We start from the raw sequence: 19,463 nt of genomic DNA on the forward strand, positions 1-19,463 counted from the left end.
TGGACAAATCTCCTTAGTCCAGAAAACATTCTTGGAGGGGTCAAGACCAACACCAGACAGGCTGTCTCCCACAATTATGGCATTTACATCCCACATTGTTCTTAAGGGTATTTTAAAAAACATTTATTAATTTTTGGCTGTGCTGGGTCTTCACGGCTGCATGGACTTTTCTCTGGTTGTGGCTCGTGGGCTGCTCGTTGCAGTGTCTTTCTTTTTGCAGAGTACAGGCCCTGCAGTACTCGGACTTCAGCAGTTGCAGCATGTGCGCTCAGCAGTTACGGTTCCCAGGTTCTAGAGCACAGGCTCAGTAGTTGTGGCATGTGGGATCTTACGTGACCAGGGATTGAACCCTGTCTCCTGCATTAGCAGGTGGATTCTATACTACCGAGCCACCAGGGAAGCCCTAAGATAACTATTTAGCTCTGCCGGCTCTTAGTTGGGCCATGCAGGACCCTTAATCTTTGTTGTAGCATTCAGGATTTAGTTACCTGACCAGTGGTTGAACCCTGGCCCCCTGCATTGGGAGTGTGGAGTTTTAGCCACCGGACCACTAGGGAAGTCCCCCTCTTAAGAGTGTTTGAGGCCATATAATTTGGGGGAAAACTCAGGATCTCTGCCCATTTTTGCCTGTATAGTCCTGTCTCAGTTCTCCAAATCAAGTCCACCTCTGATCCAGCCATGAACCTCCACAGGATTAAGACTGAATTGAGATAGGGGATCCCCTCCATCTGATCTTTTATTACTTTACAGTGCTTGGAGTTTCACAAGGTGGCGCTAGCGGTAAAGAATGCAGGAAATCTAAGAGTGGAGGGTTCGATCCCTGGGGTTGGGAATATCTCCTGGAGGAGGAAACAGCACCCCACTCCAGTATTCATGCCTGGAAAATTCATGGACAGAGGAGCCTGGCAGGCTACAGTCGCAGAGTCAGACACAACTGAACATCTGAGCACAGTGCTTGGAGCTCCAGCCTGGAACTCAGCAGATGGGGGGTTAAGACTGATGTCCTGACCTATCTCCTCCCCTCTCCATTCCTGACTTCAAAGTCTCCTTAAAACCGGACACTGTGTCCCTGACCCCATAGTGGCAGCTCCATCATCAGCTCCTGGCCAATTCAAAACAGCAGACGCTGAGCCTTAGCCAGACTGCTTGCACTCCAGTTTCTAGCCATCTCCTAGGGTAAGCACTGGCATGCTGAGGACCTGTGGGGCCGGTAGTCCTTGCTTCTCCAGGAGGAGAGGCAACTAGGGATAAGAAGTTGCCTCAAGCAGGGACTTTTGTCTTGGGGTTAGACTTAGGAGCCCAGCAGGCAGAATCCCCAGTCTGGGGCTCCATCTAGTTTCTGATAAGAGCAGACATTTATAGGGGTTTACAAGTAGAGCAGTAAGGGTCCCCAGGACAGGGAGGCAGGGGGTTGGCAACTGAAAAGAACCTGGCAAAAGATAGACCTGGAGACAAGTCCACGTCTAATTATTTCAATCTCTGGCTCTGGTGGTTTGGTCACCATTGTTCTAACACTGGGATGGCTCTGGCTGCCCAGGGCCAGGTCTTCCTCAGCACCTCCCTTGGGAATAACCATCACAGACTCGAGGCCCATGGGGGACCCAAGGTTAAAGGCCTGTTCCTCCCACCCTCATCTGAGGATTTTTCCAGCTGCTTTTCTTGGCCCAAGGATCATACCCATAGGGACGCAGATGGTAGAGGGGGAGGCAGAGAAAACAGTGAAATTGGAATGAGCTGGGGAAAGAGGCAGATGTTGAGAGGAAGAGATGGGAGAAATGGCACTAGTAGTCCAGCCATCTGAGACAGGACAGCCGGAACAAGTGGCGGCTATGTTGGGCATGGTGAGAGAGGTCTCAGCAGGCAACTTCCTCCTTCCCAGCCCAGACTGAGAAGAACTGGAGTTCTTACTGTTGCAGGTGCCTCCTTCTAGGACTGGGCTGAGCCTAGGAGCCCCAGCTGCTAACATCTGGGTGCAGAATCATGTCTGCTAACAGAGGCTGGTGGGCGCCACCCGAGGGTGAGGACAGTATGTCTGAGAAGCTTTTGAGGAAGACGAGGGAGTCTCCGCTGGTGCCTATAGGTGAGTGGGAAAGGAAGGAATGGGGGGCGAGGAGGGGGCCTTCTCTTGGAGCGCACTTGTCTGCTAGTCCTTTCAAAGAATGAAGCCCTGAACTCGAGTGGTCCTGTCCACTGACTAATCAACAGCTAGAAGGGAATGAACCAAGAGCAAAGGCGGCACATCTGACAATAGGCAAGGCAGTCTGGGCGGGTGGAGGTGGCAGCCAGCCAAGCGCGTGGGATGCCGACACGTGCCAGGACCCGCAGGGGCAGTCTGGGGCCCCCTCGCCCCGAGGCCCTGGGAGGGGAAGAGAACAGCTATGGGGGCTGGCAGTGGTTGGTGAAGAGCTCAGGGAGGTGGGAGAGTCGTGCTGATGGGCTACTTGTACAGGGAAGTGGGGGGGGGGGGGCAGTTATTGCAAGGAGGCGGTCACTTTGAAAAAATCATTGAGAACAGTTCAATGTTCTAATGACAGCCCCTACTCCACCAACCACTCCCCAGTCCCCTCAGGTGCCCCCCACCCCAAAGCAGCAGCAGGAAGGCAGCTGGTTATGCAGACACCCAGTCGGCCTAGTGAGTGTCTCTCTTCAGGAGAGCGGTGTGCTTGGCGACTGCAGCCCAAGCGTCACATTCTCTGCCTCTGCAGGCTTAGGAGGCTGCCTGCTGGTGGCAGCATACCGGATCTACCGGCTGAAGGCCCGGGGTTCCACCAAGATGTCCATACACCTGATTCATACCCGAGTGGCAGCACAGGCCTGTGCTGTGGGCGCGATCATGCTGGGTGCGTAGCTGGTGGGGTTGGGGGAGAATGTGGGCCAAACTGACGGGGCAAAATCTGGCTGTGAGCCCTGACAGTTATAGGACACGAGTTCAGCCCCTGTTCCCTACACCAGGCTCCACAGCAAGGCCTTGGTGAAACCCGCATAAGGAGACATTTTCTGGGGTCCCTGATTATTCTCCCGTGTTCAGGGGAAGGTACATAGTCTGTTTCATGAGTCTGTCCTGAGGTGAGAGAACACGCAGCAGTTTCTCTTCCTCTCTGGATCAGAAGGCAGACTGCTACTTCCTCGCCGTGTGACAGTGGCAAGTCCCTTTCTCTCAGACTCTGTTTCCCCGTGTGCAACATGGCGAGAACCACCGGGGTCCGCCTCCCTCCCTCCCTGCTGAGAGGTTTCTCAGACAACATACATGCAAGGGTTTTGTCAACTGTCACATGGCTTGTCTCTCCAGGCTGTGCAGCCAAGTGTCTGTAGCAGCTGTTGAGACCTGGGGTGGACAGATGTGCAGGGAGGTGGACTCTCGAGGGAACGGCTAGTGTCAGCGCCCCCGGACACCTGGGAGAGCCAGGCGATGGGTGGAGGGGGCGATGTCACGGGGCGCTTTCCCTTCTCCCTCACACAGGCGCTGTGTACACGATGTACCGAGACTACATCAAGAAAACCGCGCAGGATACCAGGGAGAAGTAGGAGTCCTACCGGCCCAGGGTGGTCGGACCTCATCAATCCTGGGTGTGCACCTAATAAAGGAGTTTGAGGCAACTCACCAGTCTTTCCTTCATACAGTGTACAGCAGAGCGAGGGAAGGCTCTGGTCCCCAACTCCAGGGCAAGGAGAATCTACAGGGGCAGAGGAGACCTCTGACCCCAGAGACCCAACCACTCCCCAGCCCTCTCAGGTGCCGCCCACAGGAGTGGGAGCAGGGGTGGTAAAGAGGCCTCAGTGCTCATGGGAACACTGAGTGGAGAGGCAAGCGCTCCTCTCTGGGGACCAGGCAGGAAGAAGGCTGCAGCTGGGAGCAGACAGGGAGGCCTCGTGGGAGATGACAGAGACCCAGGACCCAAGTGCCAGGACGAGCCTGAAGGGAAGAGGGTGGAGCAGCGGGGATGAAAGGAACGGACCAAGGCAGAGGTCAGAATGTTCTGTTCACTTATATAACATGTCTAAGGTCAAATTTCGACTAAAAAAAAAAAAAAATTTTCACGTAAATCCTGAAGACAGGGCCCCTTGGGCTTCAACACTTCCAGCCCCTTCTCCTTCCTGGACCCTGAGCTCTTCTCTCTTCTCTGGGAATGGAGCCAGGCTGAGGCCATAGGAGGAACCAGGAGGCCCAGTGCTCCTCCCTCTGGGCTGGAGGCTTGGGGGCTCCGGGCTTGTTGAGGATGGCCGCAGCAGCCCCAGACATGCTCTGACCACGTGGAGTCTGAGGCCCACCAGGGCCCAGTTTCAAGTCCAGGGTGTGGCCCAGCGCAGGGAGCGGGGGCTGCCATGAGGCCTGGCGCTCACATCGGGTAGTTGAGCACCACATCCTGCTTGGCGAGCTCCAGCAACATAGGATCATCGAAGAACTTGCTGATGCTCACGTCCTCGCTCAGGCCCTGCAGAGAGTGAGGGCAGATGCAAAAATGAGTCTTGCATGATTGCGCTGTACTTGAGTGGAGGGGCGGGGGAGTGGGGGGCATGTGCCGGCTGAGCTATTTCGGGAGTCCTGCCATTAGGGTATGGTAACAGAGCAGGAGAAGGCTCTCCCTTCCCAGGCATGTGGCCCCAGGCCTGGATGCCTGAAGCCTGGGAAGACCACGTCTCCCCACACTGTGCAGTAAAATGCTCTCAGTCTTTGGGAGGAGGGTCCAAAAGCAAGAAACAAAGAGCGATCCAGCTCCTGGCAAGACCACCTGGGAGTGGAGGGACAGCCATGGGCCTGAGGACATGTACCTTCCTACGACGGGTTTTGATCATGAATTCTCGGGCCAGGTGGGGAGCTGGCTGTGGCTCCAAGGGGCGGATGACAATGCTCTTGTCCAGAGGGTCACCAGGTACAATCTGAAAGGCAAAGCGGTTTCAGAGCTGCCAGGCCGAGAAGCAAGATGCTTCTCTAGGATGCTGGCGATCCCCCTGGAGGTGGGCAGGTCAGAGGGGACGGCCTTGCAGAGGTGGGAGACCGCAGTGGCCAGCCTGCACCATCTTCTTACCTGCCAGTGGTGGAAGACAGACAAGGAAAAGGCCTGGCCCTGCGTGTGAGTTCGCAGATCAGTCTCAAAGCCAAAAGAGTCGATGGCTGGGATGAAAGCTTTGATGGTGTAGAGAGGAGAGCCTGGGATGGGTGCGTCCTGAGTCACGTGTCCCCTGAGACAGAAAAATAAAGGCTGAATTCCTACCCCTGCGGAGGCCAAAAGCAGAGAAGCAATGTACCCCCAACTGCTGACCAGCAGAGAAAATAATAACCGCAAGTGCCCCACAGAGGGCAGAAACGGCTGGGGCTCTTCCCACTGCTCCCTATGGAAGTCAAAGGGGCAGCGACCTGTGGGCAAGAGTGGAAGATTGATAGGACAAGGCCCTGAAGACCCCCCCACCACTGACTGACATCCCCCAGGAGCTCTCTGAGGAGGGGTCCGAGGAGAAACCTCAAACTATGATGTGTAGTGAGGCTGGGGATGCCTCATCCCTTTCCTGCTTCCTTCTGTAAACCTAGGCCTCAGGAGTGGACGTTGTGGGGAGGCCAGCCCCTCTGAATTCCTTCTCACTGGAACTCAGGCTTGCCGCCCCCTTCCTCAGGTGCCTGGTGGCTTACCTGCGCCTGGCCAGGACCGTGTAGACAGCAGAGACACAATCCGCAGGGGCCTGGACCTCGACGAAGTAGTAGGGCTCCATCAGACGAGGGGTGGCCTGCAGCAGAGTGGGATGACAGGGCTCCTCAGCTTGGGCAGAGCTGGGGGACAGCAGTCTCGAGGGGCCCCGTCAGAACAGCCCCCCTCGCTCACCATGAGGAAGGCTGAGTAGACGACTCTCCGGGCTGTGGGGATGATCTGGCCCCCGCCCCGGTGCAGGGGCTCCTGGGCAACCACTGCATCCAGGATCTTAAACTTGACATTCCGAATCACTGAAAAGGAAAGGGCGGAGCAGCCTTGGGAGTGGGTCTGGTGCTAGTCAAGGGCGCAGGGGTCGAGCAGCAAGGAGCCTCTTGCGGCACTGAAGCTGTCTTGTACCCATGAGGGATGTGGTACAGAATCAGCCTGCAGGTGTGTATTCTAACAGCATATATGGAGGTCAGAGGGTAGGCAGACGTTTGCAGTGTTGGTCTCAGGACACACTCAGACCACATAAAGTAGCTCGAGAAGTTTGTGTTTCTTTTCCAGATATTTGATTATTTTTGGATGTAGAGTAAATTTTAGGAATTGCACATTTGTCCCCATTGAATTCAGTCCTGCTCTATAAACCACTTCAATCCCATCCTCCTGATGATATCCGTCCTCAAACACATTCCAGGAATGAAGGGCAAATGTCCACCTAGACATGACTTCCATTTCTAGGATGTACCAAGCCGTACCACCAGGACAGGGAAGGAGACGAGAGGAAGCTGGCTCAGAACACCGGATAGCCGTGTGGGCCCCAAGTTGTGTCTCCTGCCAGGTCCGAAAGATGAGCCCACCTGGACTATACACCCAGACGCAAGGACCCCAGAGGACAGGGCAGAGAAGGCAGAGGTGCTGGTCGACTTACACTCATCACAGAGGGGCCCCTCCCTGGTTCCCCACTGGAAACCTTGAACGATGCTGTCCTTTACCGAGCCGAGAAGAGCCTTGTCCACCTGCACAGAATGGGAGGGCCCCTTAGCAGTGACCCTGGCCACAGCCAGAGTTTAGAGGGAGGAGAAGGTCGGCACACTAGTAAAAGGATCCTCTTCTTCACCGGAAGACACACAGTACTTCCGGGAAAAGAAGAATGCTTTGGAGTTTCTTCCACTCAAGAGCTAATAAGCAAGGGCCGCATGGTCCCCACCAGTCTTGCAGTACCTCCGAGGGCAGGGTATCGTCCACCAGGATGTTGGGGCCGGTGGCATCTGGGCCGAAAGCCCAGATGGAACGGGCAGCCAGCAGATCCCAGTCGTACTTGGTCTGAAAGAACTCTCCCAGCTTCTTCCTGGAGGGAGGGGAGGGGAATGACAGTGTCAGACAGGACTGCCAGTTCCCGGGCCACGGATCCTGCCTTTCTGGCCAACAATGCCCTCAGCTACCCACACTCTGACCGGGACAACTGCGAAAGGGGGAGGCAAAAGCACTTCCCAGAGAGGGCGCGTGTCATGTCAGAGGCTCATCAGGCGAGCTGTCTGGCTTGGGAATCGGAACCACGCTCTCACCTGTTCCATGTGATCTGGACCACCTCGTTCTCTATGTCCTCTGCGAGGCCCTTCTCCAGAGGCTCGGCGATCATGGTGATCTTGTTCCTGGTCAGCAAGGAAACAGGTAATGAGGCGGGTCAGCAGGACTAGCAGGAGGGTGGTTCCCAAGAAGAGGATGACAGAAGGAGGAGCGAAGGCAGTGACATCAAGGAAAGCCACGGGGGCAGGGCAGAGCAGAAACGGCTTGTCTTCTTTGATCTGAATCCATCACTTGAAAAAGAGTAAGGCTTGGGGAAAAATGTTCTTTTTTAAAGCTTTAAGCAGTATTAGTATATCAACCAGTCAAACAGCAGAGTTGCTGCTAGGGGAGATTTTAAGATAGTTACATCACACAGAGAGAAGTGGCCATTAAGACACTCACCCTGGGAGTAACTAAGGCAAAGAATTCCACAGCATTGTGAACAAAGGCAAAGGGGATGTGAGGGCTGGGATAAAACCCGGGTACTAGAAGTAACCTCATCTCGAGACTCAGGGTCTCTATTTTCACAGTGCTTGTGGCTAGGGTGGGCTTGGCGGGAGTCCCAGGATCACTAGGATCCCCAGGATTCTTCTACTTTTTATTTTTGGCCGTGCTGCGTGGCATCTAGGATCTTAGTTCCCCAACTAGGGATCGAACCTGCACGCCCTGCCATGGAAGTGCGGAGTCCTAACCACAAGACCGCCAGGAAGTACCCCCCACAACTTACTTCTTATTGGGAGTTTCAGCAAAACACTTGAGGGATGACGTTTCCACCACCGTCTCACAGAACGTGACAACAGGGTCCGCCACCTGAGGCATAACATACACTGTCAGGTGAGGTGTCACTTTCTTGGAAGGACAACCTTCTGCCAAAGGGGACTGCAAGGTTCCCCTGATACTATCTCTGTGAGAACCCGTCCTGATCAGAATTAGTGACAAGCACCGTAGCAGGCTCAGACTAGAAGTCTGTACCTTTGAGGAGAAGCCTGGAAAATTGAGTGTAGTGCACAATTTATGTTCCTGAGCCAAGAGCGAGTGGAGATCAAATAAGGGCCTTAGTTAAGAGTCCCTCAAAGTATCTTTCAACAGCCGTATAGCTGTCCCACCACCATTCACTGACACCTGTGGGTCTGTCAGCACTGGCTTGAGAGACTGACTGGTGAGCGCCCATTCCATCTTCAGCGACCCTTGGCAGCATGGCTCTTCCTGGAAGCTCTCACACGGCCCCCTATCAGGATACCTGGTGTCTTTCAGAGCGCCAGTCTTGGCTAAGAGGGGGCACTTGAGGGCACTCACTCCCACCCCCCACAGCCTTGGAGACAATGTGTCCACTGGGAGACCAAGGCTGTGAGACAGGCAGTTTAATTCAGAGGCTATATTAAGGTTTCACAGGGAATCCAGAAGAGCCAGTCCCTGCTCCCTCCTTGAAACCATACATGCTGAGCCCTGATCAGCATAGACGGGTTAGTTGTGCAACTATTTTCTTAACGAAAGACCAAGAATAGCTCAGGCTTGGGAGCCCTGGCTTTGAACGCAGACATTGAGAATAACATCCCCCGAAGAGGGCAAACCAGATATCAAATCCTTTCCATGCCGGGAGCAAGAGTTCTTGCTTCTCCCATGCAGATCACCTCCTGTACTGCACCCTTCTCCCCTTGGACCTTCCCAGGGAATCAAGGGTTTGGTTGCTTGAACAATCAACCTGGAGCTGTTAGCCAAGCTCCTGGCCAAGCAGGCGCTCAAGATAGCAGCAGCTGCTTCACCTTGATGTCGATCTCCGAGTACATCTTCCGCAAATCGTGCATGACGCAGTCCAGGTAGAGCTCCCCAGTGCCCAGGATCACATGCTCGCCAGACTCTTCCACCTGAAAACACAACAGCCCTGGGGGTCACAGGCTGGACTCTCCTGTGCCAGCCACAGCAGACAGAGACAGCATCGAGGCTAGAAGCTGGGAGGCGGTGCCGAGCCCACTATCGGAAAAGCCACTACTGTGTTGGTTCCATTCCCTTTGGGAAGGGTTAGTGGGGAGCAGTGACCTACGAGTCAGTCCTCAAGACACCCGGACCACCGAGCACAGCGCTACTGGGTGTGATGTCATGGACTGAATTCTCATCACAGCCATTTAGGAGAAAAACATCATGTCCGTGGATATAAGCTAACCCTTTAGCCCTGGCCAACTCCTCTGAAAGGTATGTTGGCAGGCTCAGAATGACTCACTCTTCCCTGTATATCTTCTGGAAAATCAATTCACAGTGTGCTTTCTAGGTATCAGAGTTGCCTGATGAATGCAAAGCAGCGGTGGCACCAGCAGACCCTTCTGCCGGGGCTCATGGGGTGCGGCAGCGGCTGTGGCCTTGGGCCTACCTTGGTGGTGAGGGACGGGTAGCTCTTGTTGACCTTGCGCAGGCCGTCCAGCATCTTGGGCAGCTCAGAGGGATTGACTGGCTCCACGGCAATCTTGATAACAGACGTGGTGTTGAATTTCAAGGGCCGGAAGATCTGAGCCTGAGACCCAAAATACAGCAGAGCTGTGAGGACACCTAGCCTGAGCAGGTGCAAACTGTGCAGAGATCAGGGAGAAGCTGAGGGACTGCTCGGGGGAGGACTATCCCCGCACTGGGAGCCAGGGCGCTGCTTGGAGGCAACCTGCAGGGCCACGTCTTCCCATGTATGCTGGCAGAACAAAAAGAAGACTTGAATAAAAAGAGCCCCCCAGCACTTCCCTGGTGGTCCAGCGGTTAATGCAGGGGACATGAGATCGACCCCTGGTCAGGGAACTAAGATCCCACATGTCACAGGGCAACTAAGTCCATGCACCACAACAAAAGATCCTGTATGACACAAGAATCCTGCATGCTGCAACTACGATCTGATGCAGCCAAATAAATAAATATTAAAAAAAAGAGAAGTGAAGTGAAGTGAAGTCATTCAGTCGTGTCCGACTCTTCGCGACCCCAAGGACAGTAGCCTTACCAGGCTCTGCCGTCCATGGGATTTTCCAGGCAAGAATACTGGAGCCGGCTGCCATTTCCTTCTCCAGGGGATCTTCCCAACCCAGGGACCAAACCCAGGTCCCCTGCATTGTAGACAGACGCCTTACCATCTGAGCCACCAGGGAAGCTCCTCCTAATTCCTAGGAGCTCAGTCCAAGGAGAATCCAGGGGCATTGGATCTAGAAGGTGGAGCCCATGCTGAGGCCCAGCAGCAGGAGCAGCAGTGACTCCACTTCACGCTCCCCTGAGTTCTGCTGCTTGTCACTCACATGTGCAGGGGCTCCCTATGATCCTGCAGCTTAAGCCAACCCAGTTGCCTTTTCAGAAACTCTACCTCCTCGTTGCCTCGAGGTTCGGTTATGGTTGCCGTCTTCACAATTGGTTGATCGACACCTTCGATCAGGACCCAGTTGCCAGCAGGAACACGGTTCACTTCGATGTGGTACCTGGAACAGCGTCCAGTAAGCGGCAATGAAACTTGGGAGCACGGTGTTCATTCCAGAAAACCTAACTGAGCACCACCTCTTGCCAGAAACTGAGCCAGGAGCAGGGTCAGCCAAAAAAAAGCTAGACACATTCTACCAGGGGAGGGATGCAATTAAGCAATCATATGGCCACACATGTGTGTGGTTACAAACTGAAGGTGCCATGAAAAAACAAATGCAAGGTACTTCACGAGCATAACACAGGCAAATCTAATTCAAGCTGGATGTGTGCAGCAAGCAAACCACTGCCTCAGGGGTGGACTGTGAGGAGATGCACAAAGCACCCCAGAGCATACTGCAGCTCTCCTGTTGTTCAGCTGTTAAGTCGTGTCTGACTCTTTGAGACTCCACGAACTGCAGCACTGCAGTCCTTCACACCTCCTGGAGCTTACTCAAACTCATGTCCGTTGAGTCAGTGATGCCGCCCAACCATCTCATGCTCTGTCACTCCCTAACTCTTCTAATTCTTCTAACTCTTTAATCTTCTAGAGAATGGGGTCCATCTGGAGGGGGTGGGGGAAGGGGCTGTTGGCAAGACGCAGCAGCTAGGAACAGGCAAGGCTCGGTTCCGCTTTCTAGCTAAAATGCCAAGCTGACGAACTGACGAGCAGCCCCCAGGTCCAAGCGAAGTTTAATTCTGCAGACTGGGATGCTCCAAGGGATTCAGCAAAGTTGTCTCTCTTGGTCAAGGAATAGCCAGTAGAGGCTGGGAAATAATGTCTTTTGGGGAAGAGACATGCAGGTTACGATTTAAGGAACACAGAAGAGGAAGAGAGGCTTGAGATGAGTAAACACAGAAATCCTGCTACAGGAGTTCATTCAAAGCATCCCAAAGGCAAAGGCAGGTTTCCTGGCATCAGTCTTGGCATCAATCCCAACAGTAGCTGCCCTGTGATCCCAGCAACCTCGGACAGTAAGCGCTAGAAGTCAACACACCTGCTGAGGGAGGGTCACCTTACCCCTATCACAGGCAGCCAGCAGCTTCTGTGTGTCCAAGGAGGACCACCCCTCCACCCCTTCCAGCTTGCCAGGGCAGTCCCAGTGCAGAGGCCCAGGCATATGTCTAGGGGCTCTGGATGGCAGTACCTGGCCACAGAGATCCAAAGGCGGCCCACGGTGCATATCTGGGAGTCTTCCTCATCCTCCAGGGTGTAGTTCTCCCCTAGTACCTTCACAGGCTGCCCAGCATGGATGGTGCCACTTAGCACTCGGCCAAAGGCATGAAACTGAACTCCATCATCTGTGCTGTACATCTTGGTCGTGTGGCACATCAGGGGACCCTGGAGGTGGGGACAGAGTGTCCCTCAACTACACGTACTCTGGATAAGTTCCACCGTCTCCCCCTCCCTTGTCAGCAATGACCTGAGCTCCATGAGGAAGCAGCCCAAATTGAAGAAGATAACGTGGTGATCTGAAAAAATTACAACCAAGGCCTACCCCCGGCTGAGTTAAGACGACTGTCACAGGCATAGCAAAAAAAAACTTCTTCCTTTTTCCTGCGGGGGATGAGGGCACTGGGGAAGAGAAGCAGGTTTAGGATGGCAAACTAACACTGTGAACTTGCAAGACTACAACATTAACTGGTCCCAAATTTCTTCAAAGAAGAAACTCGTAATTCTCAACTGGCTGTAATGTTTACGCCAAGAAACTAGAGAATGCCTGAGGAATGACTGGGAAAGATTGTTTTAAAAGCCAGGACCAGTGAGATTAGTTACCATTCGTTGAATCTTTCTTATCTGTCATGCACCAAGCTAAACACAATCACAACCCTTTCTTAAATCTTACTTACTTCTCATAACTTCCACATACAACCTATTATCACTTTATACACCAAAACTCTCAGACTTGGAAAACCTGAACAACGTTCCCAAGATCTCATCACCAGGAGTGGTAACACTGGGCTCTGAATTCAGGTCAGTCTGACTATGCCCAGGGGGAGGGCCATGCAGGGATGGAGAAGGGATTACTCCTGCAACTGAAAACACAGAGTTCCCACAAAGCAGGCATGGGAATCAGAGAACAGGGGGGTCCTTACGTCGGGGTCACAGTCACTCATGGCCTCGCCGAGGTCGGAGTCCACACCACCGGTATAGGTGTGCTCAATTTTAGGCTTGGCGCCCACCTTTGGAGAAGGGATATGCTGCACACACATGTCCACAAAGCCTGCGGAGGGAGAAGAGACGGCCATTAGTATGAACTCTCACAGGGAAAGGGAGTGGGGAGTTCTCATCCACTCACGATGGTCAGAAAACTAACAGTGAGAGACTGATTTTCAGCTCTAAAAGCCACGGTTCTACGATTCTGGGCAGACATGATACCCTGTTTCTTGGGTGCATGCTGCTAAAGGATCTGGAGTCACATGGATGCCAGGGAAGAGCAAGAAGCAGGTCTAAGTGGCTCCTTGGAACTGAACTGACAAAAACTTGGAAATATCTGTATCAGTCCATGGCCTTCAGTGAATAGGCACTTACTGAGCTCTTCCACGAATAAGTACCTCATCTCTTCTTTATAGATCTACTTAGAACAATCTCCAAACTGACTCTTCCCTCCGGGAAACACTGCATATGTTTCTGTTCAAATAGCTACTTTCTTTTTCTAACAGCCAGTAAGCCATACAAGACAGAACCTCAATTAGCACCTTGGTGTGCTGGCATGTCTGCTTTTAGTTGGGATCTCCTTTGTCGGATGGATGGCCAGCCCAGAATGAACCATTAAAATTATGCACTTCGGGGGATTCAGATACCTAATTCCCAACAGACACAGAACCAAGCGGTTGCTAAGAGAGCCCTGTGCCATCACCGTTTTTGCCTCCGTGATTTTACAGATGAGAAATCAGTCCCAGAAGGACTGAGTGGCTGACCCGGGATGACCCCCTGGGACTGGGCCAGAGGAAGATCAAGACTCAGGTCATCTCCCAGCCAGTCTAGGCCTTGTTCTATCACAGCACCTGCCTCCTGCATAACTAAAATACCAGAAAGAGGAGCTCAGGGGAAAGAGAGATCTGAGCCTAGAACTCGTCTCCCAAGTCCCAGTTGGGGGCTTTCCCTACCATTTCATGACACCTACGAGTCTACTTTCCCAACTGCCCTCTGGCAAAAATACCACAACTTCAGAATCTGCTTCTCCATTCCCTTTTACTTGCATGTTCCTCCTGGAAGGGAAATTTAATTGCTTTTGTTTTCCTAAGATAGAACTCCTGGTACCATCCACTAAGTAAAGCAGCTCAGAAAAAAAACCCAGGTGACCGGTACCCTGATTGAGGGTTAAAGAAGCGTTTCCACGATACACATGGAGGAGATGGTGATGATGACGAGCTTCTTACCTGTGAACTCGCCAAAGAATTTTTTGCAAACCAGCCTGAGCAGGGGGCGGATGTTCAGCTTCAGCTCCTCCTTGGTCAGGTGGATGCCAAGCTCATCCAGGGTCCTCGGGAGGCTGGTGTCCACATCACCCACGACCTGTGATGGCATCAGACACCACGTCAGCTTGGGTGATCCAGAGGACAAGGGAGGACGAAAGGGCAATAGGAAGGGTCACTGAACTGCGTTCTCGTCCACACAGAGAGCTCTGGGCAAGGATACCAATTTGGTTTCAGGGAAATCTTTGGTATAAGCTCGGTTTAAATGCCCACACCAGCCAATAAACCTGCTCTCTCAGACAGACCGGTGTCAGCGCTCCCCTCTGCTGTCTGAAAAGCAGCATCTCATCTCACTCAGGGAATCCATACCCTTCCCTCCCTATTTAGAGACTTCTTAGATTTAGAGGATCACTGCAATGGAAGGAACCAAAAAAGGTCACCTAGCAGTCTATCGGCTGTCAGGATGGGGCCAAGCTAAATCATCCCCAGCAGACTCGAGGTCTCTGTGTAGAGAGGCGCTATAAATTTCTTTTATTAATCCATTCTGGTCTGACACAAGATACAAAGTATTTTCCAGCACTAATAAATTTAATCGTGTTATTCTGTCTTGTTGCTATGTTTTCACTATTTTGTCAGTTGGAATGGCCCCACACATTTTGTTTATGTGTGTGCGTTCATTGTGCACAGTGCTTATTAAACACCTGCATAAACACATAACACAGTTATGAAGTGTAATTGTCTTGGGAGAAAAGGTTTGCATGAAAAATTTCTCTCCAACATTACTGCCCTTTTAGTTCTGCCTTTCAGAGAGCACAAATTCATACAAATGCAACATTATACCCTTTTCTTTGGAGCACGGCATGCGTTTAGCTGCATCCTTTCCACCATCTCATGCCTGCTTTTCAATCTGACAAACATCACATACACACATGCCCAAAATCATCATGAAAATCAAGCTCACAAAATCATTCATCTAATGGCTATAAAATACTTCATTTTATGGGATGTACCATAATTCTTTCATCAGATTCTCACCGATGAAAACTTATTGCCAGCTTTCCCCGCCTTTTCCTGATGTTATAATGCTATAACATATATGTACATCTTAATACATATATATTTTTATGTATGTATAAAAATAAGAACTGGAGGAGTCTGAGAAACAATTATATCTGTAAGGCAAAGCCCTGTAACTGAAACTATTATTTCTCAAGTGTCACATTCTTTGGAGTAGTCAAAATTTTTGTACATTTCTCTAGGCTGTGCCTTTTCTATCTTCCTGCTTTACTCTGATTTCAACAGCACTTAAAAGGACTGGAGTGTTCAAGATCCAGAAGATTGACTAACGGTCCTCACACTGAGTAATACAAAACTAAGCAGGCTCAGGGCCAGGGAGAAGTCCAAGTTCACCAGCTTTTCCACCTTGTGCTTAGAAGGGCAGACCTGAGCCAGGGGACCTGACATACTCACCTGGGCGAGGATCTTATAGAGGGGCTCCAAGATAAACTCCACAAAACTCCTCTGGGAGCTGCTGGTTGGGGCCTTTTTGGTGAACTTCCGCCTAAAGAGATCAAGAGTTACGGGAGATCCAGGAGGGAGAAGGCAGTGTCACCAACCCCAAGGGTGCACTTCCTAAGTTCTGCACCTGAGCAAAGCCAAGCTGAAAGGAAAGAATGTGTGTGGTCATCAAACTTCCAAATAGGGACACCTGAGAGGGCATGGGTCACGACCCTCTTGCACATCTGGTCTGAGCTGTGGGGACCTCAAGGGAAATGCCTCAAACCCTGTTGGAGCACACAAAGCCGGCTCACTTAGAGGAGGCAAGATGGTAGCTCAGGTTTAATCAAGAAGCAGGTTCTCACGGCCAGAACTCGTTCTCTGTTTTCACTTACTGGGAGGATGGATCATGCCTCCAGAGAGTCCACTTCCCACGCTCTACTTACGTCTTAGGGTTGAAGTAGATGTCACCCCAGAGTCTTTTAGCAAACTCCTGGTAGTTAATGTCACCTGTAAGAAAAGCCATACGATGATGATCTACCTAGCAAAGTACTGTTTGAATTCTGCTGAATGTGCCACCAGTGGTTTCCAGCTGAGGAATTCTAGCACCTTCCTCTCCAAGGTCCAGACATTCACTTCTGTCCAGGCAGGGAGGTAAAGATACTGAAGCACAAGGGACACGACTGGCCCGCAGCTGCCAAGGTGATGCTGGAGCCAAATGAGCGCCCAGGTAGCTCCATCTCCAGGCAGCTTATGACTGAGCTATGGACAAAGGTACAGTTTATATTCTTTCCTTTAATGGAACAGGCTCAACTGCCTAAATTCTATCCTCTGTTTGCACCTAAACCTGTCCCTTCTGCAGTGATGCTTAAAATTCCTTCATTCCTTCCTGATCCATGGAAGGTCCACTCCGCTGCCGGTGTGGGCGGAGCAGCAGCACCACGCCGAAGCTCCAACTAGCCCTCCACACTCTAGAACCCGGCACTCTGGAGAGAAGACACCAAGGCCCACCCTTGTGTCATTTTTTCAGTTTGACTTAATTTTTAGTTTGACTGCAACTGCTAATCCTCACCAGACTGAAGCAAGCCATTGTGGCTTTTATGTTTTTTTTAAAGGAAATTTTATTGGACTTGTTTATCCCACAAGACCTCAAAAAATTAACAGGAAACATACGGTTTATCCCTCTATATCCCTACCTAACTGAATCTTTAGGTGTGTTTAGTCGCTCAGTCGTGACCGACTCTGCAACCCCATGCACTATAGCCCTGCCAGGCTCCTCATGGGAATTCTCCAGGCAAGAATACCAGAATGGGTTGCCATGCCCTCCTCCAGGGGATCTTCCCAACCCGGGGATGGACCCAGGTCTCCTGCATTGCAGGCAGATTCTTTACCGTCTGAGCCAGCAGGGAAGCCCAGGAAGAGAAGCAAGAGCAAGAATAAGAATGCTATTATGGCTTTTAAAATTCAAGATCTTCTAAGTCCAGAGCTCGTGCACCGTATTTTCCTTTCTTTCCCATGTTATTAGTTACTGAAACTCTCCCTCTCCCGTGAACCACTGTGTCTTTTACACGCCTCCTACTCCTGCACTTAACACACACTATACTATAATCACTAGACTGAGCTGTGTAGGCAAAGAACCAGGCCCAGTGTGTGACAGAAGTTAAATAAACACTGACACAAAGAATGTGCAAATATCTCTCTAATCGACCCCCACTCCCCACCCTCAATCTCACAGTCAACATCAAGCCAATATTCCCAACCCTCTATCTGATACTGGTGAAAATGTGTAAAGAAATGTCCCTTTCCTCTCTGGCCAAAGATAGGCCAGCCCTGCACACACCAATCCACCCCAATCTTTGAAGAAGTGAAGTGAAGTGAGCTCGTTCAGTTGTGTCCGACTCTTTGCGACCCCATGGACTGTAGCCCACCAGGCTCTTCCATCCATGGGATTCTCCAGGCAAGGATACTAGAGTGGGTTGCCATTTCCTTCTCCAGGGGAACTTCCCGACCCAGGGATCGAACCCGGGTCTCCGGCATTGCAGGCAGGCGCTTTACCCTCTGAGCCACTGAGGAAGCCCCACCCCAATCTTTATTAGCTCCTAATTCCCTACAGGATAAAGTCTAAACTAACTCCCTCCATGTGCTCCCAACCCAACCTGCCAGGCCTGCTTGAATGCCTCTCCTTGATGAAGAATCCCCTGTTCCCGAACAGCTGCTCCTGCATCCTCGCCTCCTCTTCCAGCCCAGGGAGTCTGGAAGCCCTGGCTCCTTACTCTCTACCGTCCAATCCCCCTCTCCTTTAGCCTTCTCAGACCCCTGGGCCTTTGGAGCTGAATTCCCTCAGCCCCACCCGCCCCCAGCAGCCACCCGCATTCTGCCCACACCACCTTCCTGTCGTTCATCACTGTGGAGTTCTGTCTACCCACTGGAGGAAGTTCCCTGAGGTCAGAGATCGTTCACCACGCCTTGTAATCCTGGCGGGAGGACATGGTTTCAATTCTGGCAGGATGGTGTGATACAAAAAGCACAAGGTGGATTCTAGCTCCGAGCCCACCAGTAAGTTCTGTGCCCCTGGGCATAGCTTTCCCACGTGGGAAATGATGGGGCAGGGCTCGATGACCTGACTCCTTCCAGGGCTGACATTCCACAAGTCCATACATGGCGTCTCAGAATGATCTTGGGGCCCAGAGCTGGTGTCTGCATAAACACTGGGTTCAAAGGATGACTAATAAATCTCGCCTGAGGCTCAGGGCCATTTTCAGTCAGAAACTGAAACATCAATGTAATATAATTACATAAACAGTCTTGGATTTTGCTTCATATGCTGATTCAAAGAACATTCAGAAACATAAACTGGAACCCTGTTCAGATGATCTTCATTTATTGTCCATCTAACCATTTTTTTAGGAAGAACCATCTGGAGGACAACCAAAATATATGCCTAATGATGAGAAAGTATACATCCATACAGTGGACCAATGGGCAGTTATAGAAAATCTTTTTTCTGGACGTGCCGTGCAGCATGTGGGATCTTGGTTCCCCAACCAGAGATCAAACCCCCATCCCCTGCACTGGGAGCGTGGAGTATTAACCACTAGACTGCCGAGGAAGTCCCGAAATAGTATTTACAGATAAGATTTAACAGACAAATTCTTATGATCTAATACTATGTAAATATTTATCTTATGTAATTATATTATATATGAAATAAGATCTCAGTGCTGTAAAACACTGAACAGAGAAAGAAGGAACTGTATCTAAATGCTTGCAGTAGTTATGGTAATGAGGTTATGGGTGAATTTTGTTTCCTTGACTAGATTTTACTTTATTCTTCACTTTTCCAAATAAGGATGCAGTAAATATATACATGTTTAAAAAAAAGACCAAGTTTCAATTGGCCCATTACTTCCACCAGAGCAAACAATTCTACATTGAAAGTGAGGCAGGACCACTGACTGCTGCAAACAAACACTGGTGCCCCAGGAGGCACAGAGGTGGAGCATGTGGGACTGTCTTGAGAGATGGGAAGTTGGTCCCAGGGCGCGGGTGCTACGGCTCCAGGGACCTACATATAAAATCATTCTGCTGCGTGTCCCAGTGGGCTGTGAATCCAACCTGAGTTCTCAAGTAGGCCTATGAAACATCTATGTGCCTGGTGGTGCTGGTGGCTCAGTCGCTAAGTCATGTCTGACTCCTGCAACCCCAAGGACTGTAGCCCACCTGGCTTCTTTGTCCATGGGATTTCCCAGGCAAGAATACTGGAGTGGGTTGCCATTTCCATCTCCAGGGGAATCTTCCCGACCTAGGGACTGAACTCGGGTCTCCTGCATTGCCGGCATATTCTTTACTCAGTCACCAAGGAAGCCCCTTATGTGTCTGGATACGGTTGGAAAGACAGCTTGAAGCACCACTGGTGAGAGAGATTCCATCTTTGAG

General features: G+C 51.5%; 2 protein-coding genes across 4 annotated transcripts in view; one reads left to right on the forward strand and one right to left on the reverse strand.

Moving 5' to 3' along the window:
• Window positions 1–1,111: 1,111 nt before the first annotated feature.
• Window positions 1,112–3,589, forward strand: HIGD1B (HIG1 hypoxia inducible domain family member 1B). 3 transcript variants are annotated; one of them, XM_052658554.1, is made up of 4 exons: window positions 1,112–1,176; window positions 1,917–2,080; window positions 2,706–2,840; window positions 3,461–3,589. In XM_052658554.1, exons 2-4 carry the CDS (start codon window positions 1,981–1,983, stop codon window positions 3,523–3,525), a joined length of 300 nt encoding a protein of 99 aa, XP_052514514.1. In that variant the 5' UTR covers window positions 1,112–1,176; window positions 1,917–1,980; the 3' UTR covers window positions 3,526–3,589. The 3 variants fall into 3 exon arrangements, with proteins under 3 accessions (XP_052514514.1, XP_052514513.1, XP_052514512.1); XM_052658553.1 differs by lacking the exon at window positions 1,112–1,176 and adding an exon at window positions 1,724–1,841; XM_052658552.1 differs by lacking the exon at window positions 1,112–1,176 and adding an exon at window positions 1,727–1,841 and having other exon boundaries at window positions 1,931–2,080.
• Window positions 3,590–3,963: 374 nt separating this feature from the next.
• Window positions 3,964–19,463, reverse strand: part of EFTUD2 (elongation factor Tu GTP binding domain containing 2) — a 38,722-nt gene continuing 23,222 nt past the window's right edge. The window contains exons 12-28 of the mRNA XM_052658843.1: window positions 15,974–16,037; window positions 15,501–15,591; window positions 13,995–14,130; window positions 12,708–12,835; window positions 11,759–11,952; window positions 10,522–10,633; window positions 9,559–9,699; window positions 8,957–9,058; window positions 7,921–8,003; window positions 7,193–7,279; window positions 6,849–6,975; window positions 6,556–6,643; window positions 5,817–5,935; window positions 5,627–5,721; window positions 5,028–5,181; window positions 4,771–4,878; window positions 3,964–4,433 (exon numbers count right to left, since the gene is read on the reverse strand). Coding sequence (XP_052514803.1) covers window positions 4,338–4,433; window positions 4,771–4,878; window positions 5,028–5,181; window positions 5,627–5,721; window positions 5,817–5,935; window positions 6,556–6,643; window positions 6,849–6,975; window positions 7,193–7,279; window positions 7,921–8,003; window positions 8,957–9,058; window positions 9,559–9,699; window positions 10,522–10,633; window positions 11,759–11,952; window positions 12,708–12,835; window positions 13,995–14,130; window positions 15,501–15,591; window positions 15,974–16,037 — 1,925 coding nt within the window. The 3' untranslated portion in view covers window positions 3,964–4,337. The remainder of the gene's footprint in view (window positions 4,434–4,770; window positions 4,879–5,027; window positions 5,182–5,626; window positions 5,722–5,816; window positions 5,936–6,555; window positions 6,644–6,848; window positions 6,976–7,192; window positions 7,280–7,920; window positions 8,004–8,956; window positions 9,059–9,558; window positions 9,700–10,521; window positions 10,634–11,758; window positions 11,953–12,707; window positions 12,836–13,994; window positions 14,131–15,500; window positions 15,592–15,973; window positions 16,038–19,463) is intronic.

Source organism: Budorcas taxicolor, chromosome 19 (assembly GCF_023091745.1).
Source record: "Budorcas taxicolor isolate Tak-1 chromosome 19, Takin1.1, whole genome shotgun sequence".
Classification (NCBI taxonomy): Eukaryota; Metazoa; Chordata; class Mammalia; order Artiodactyla; family Bovidae; genus Budorcas; species Budorcas taxicolor.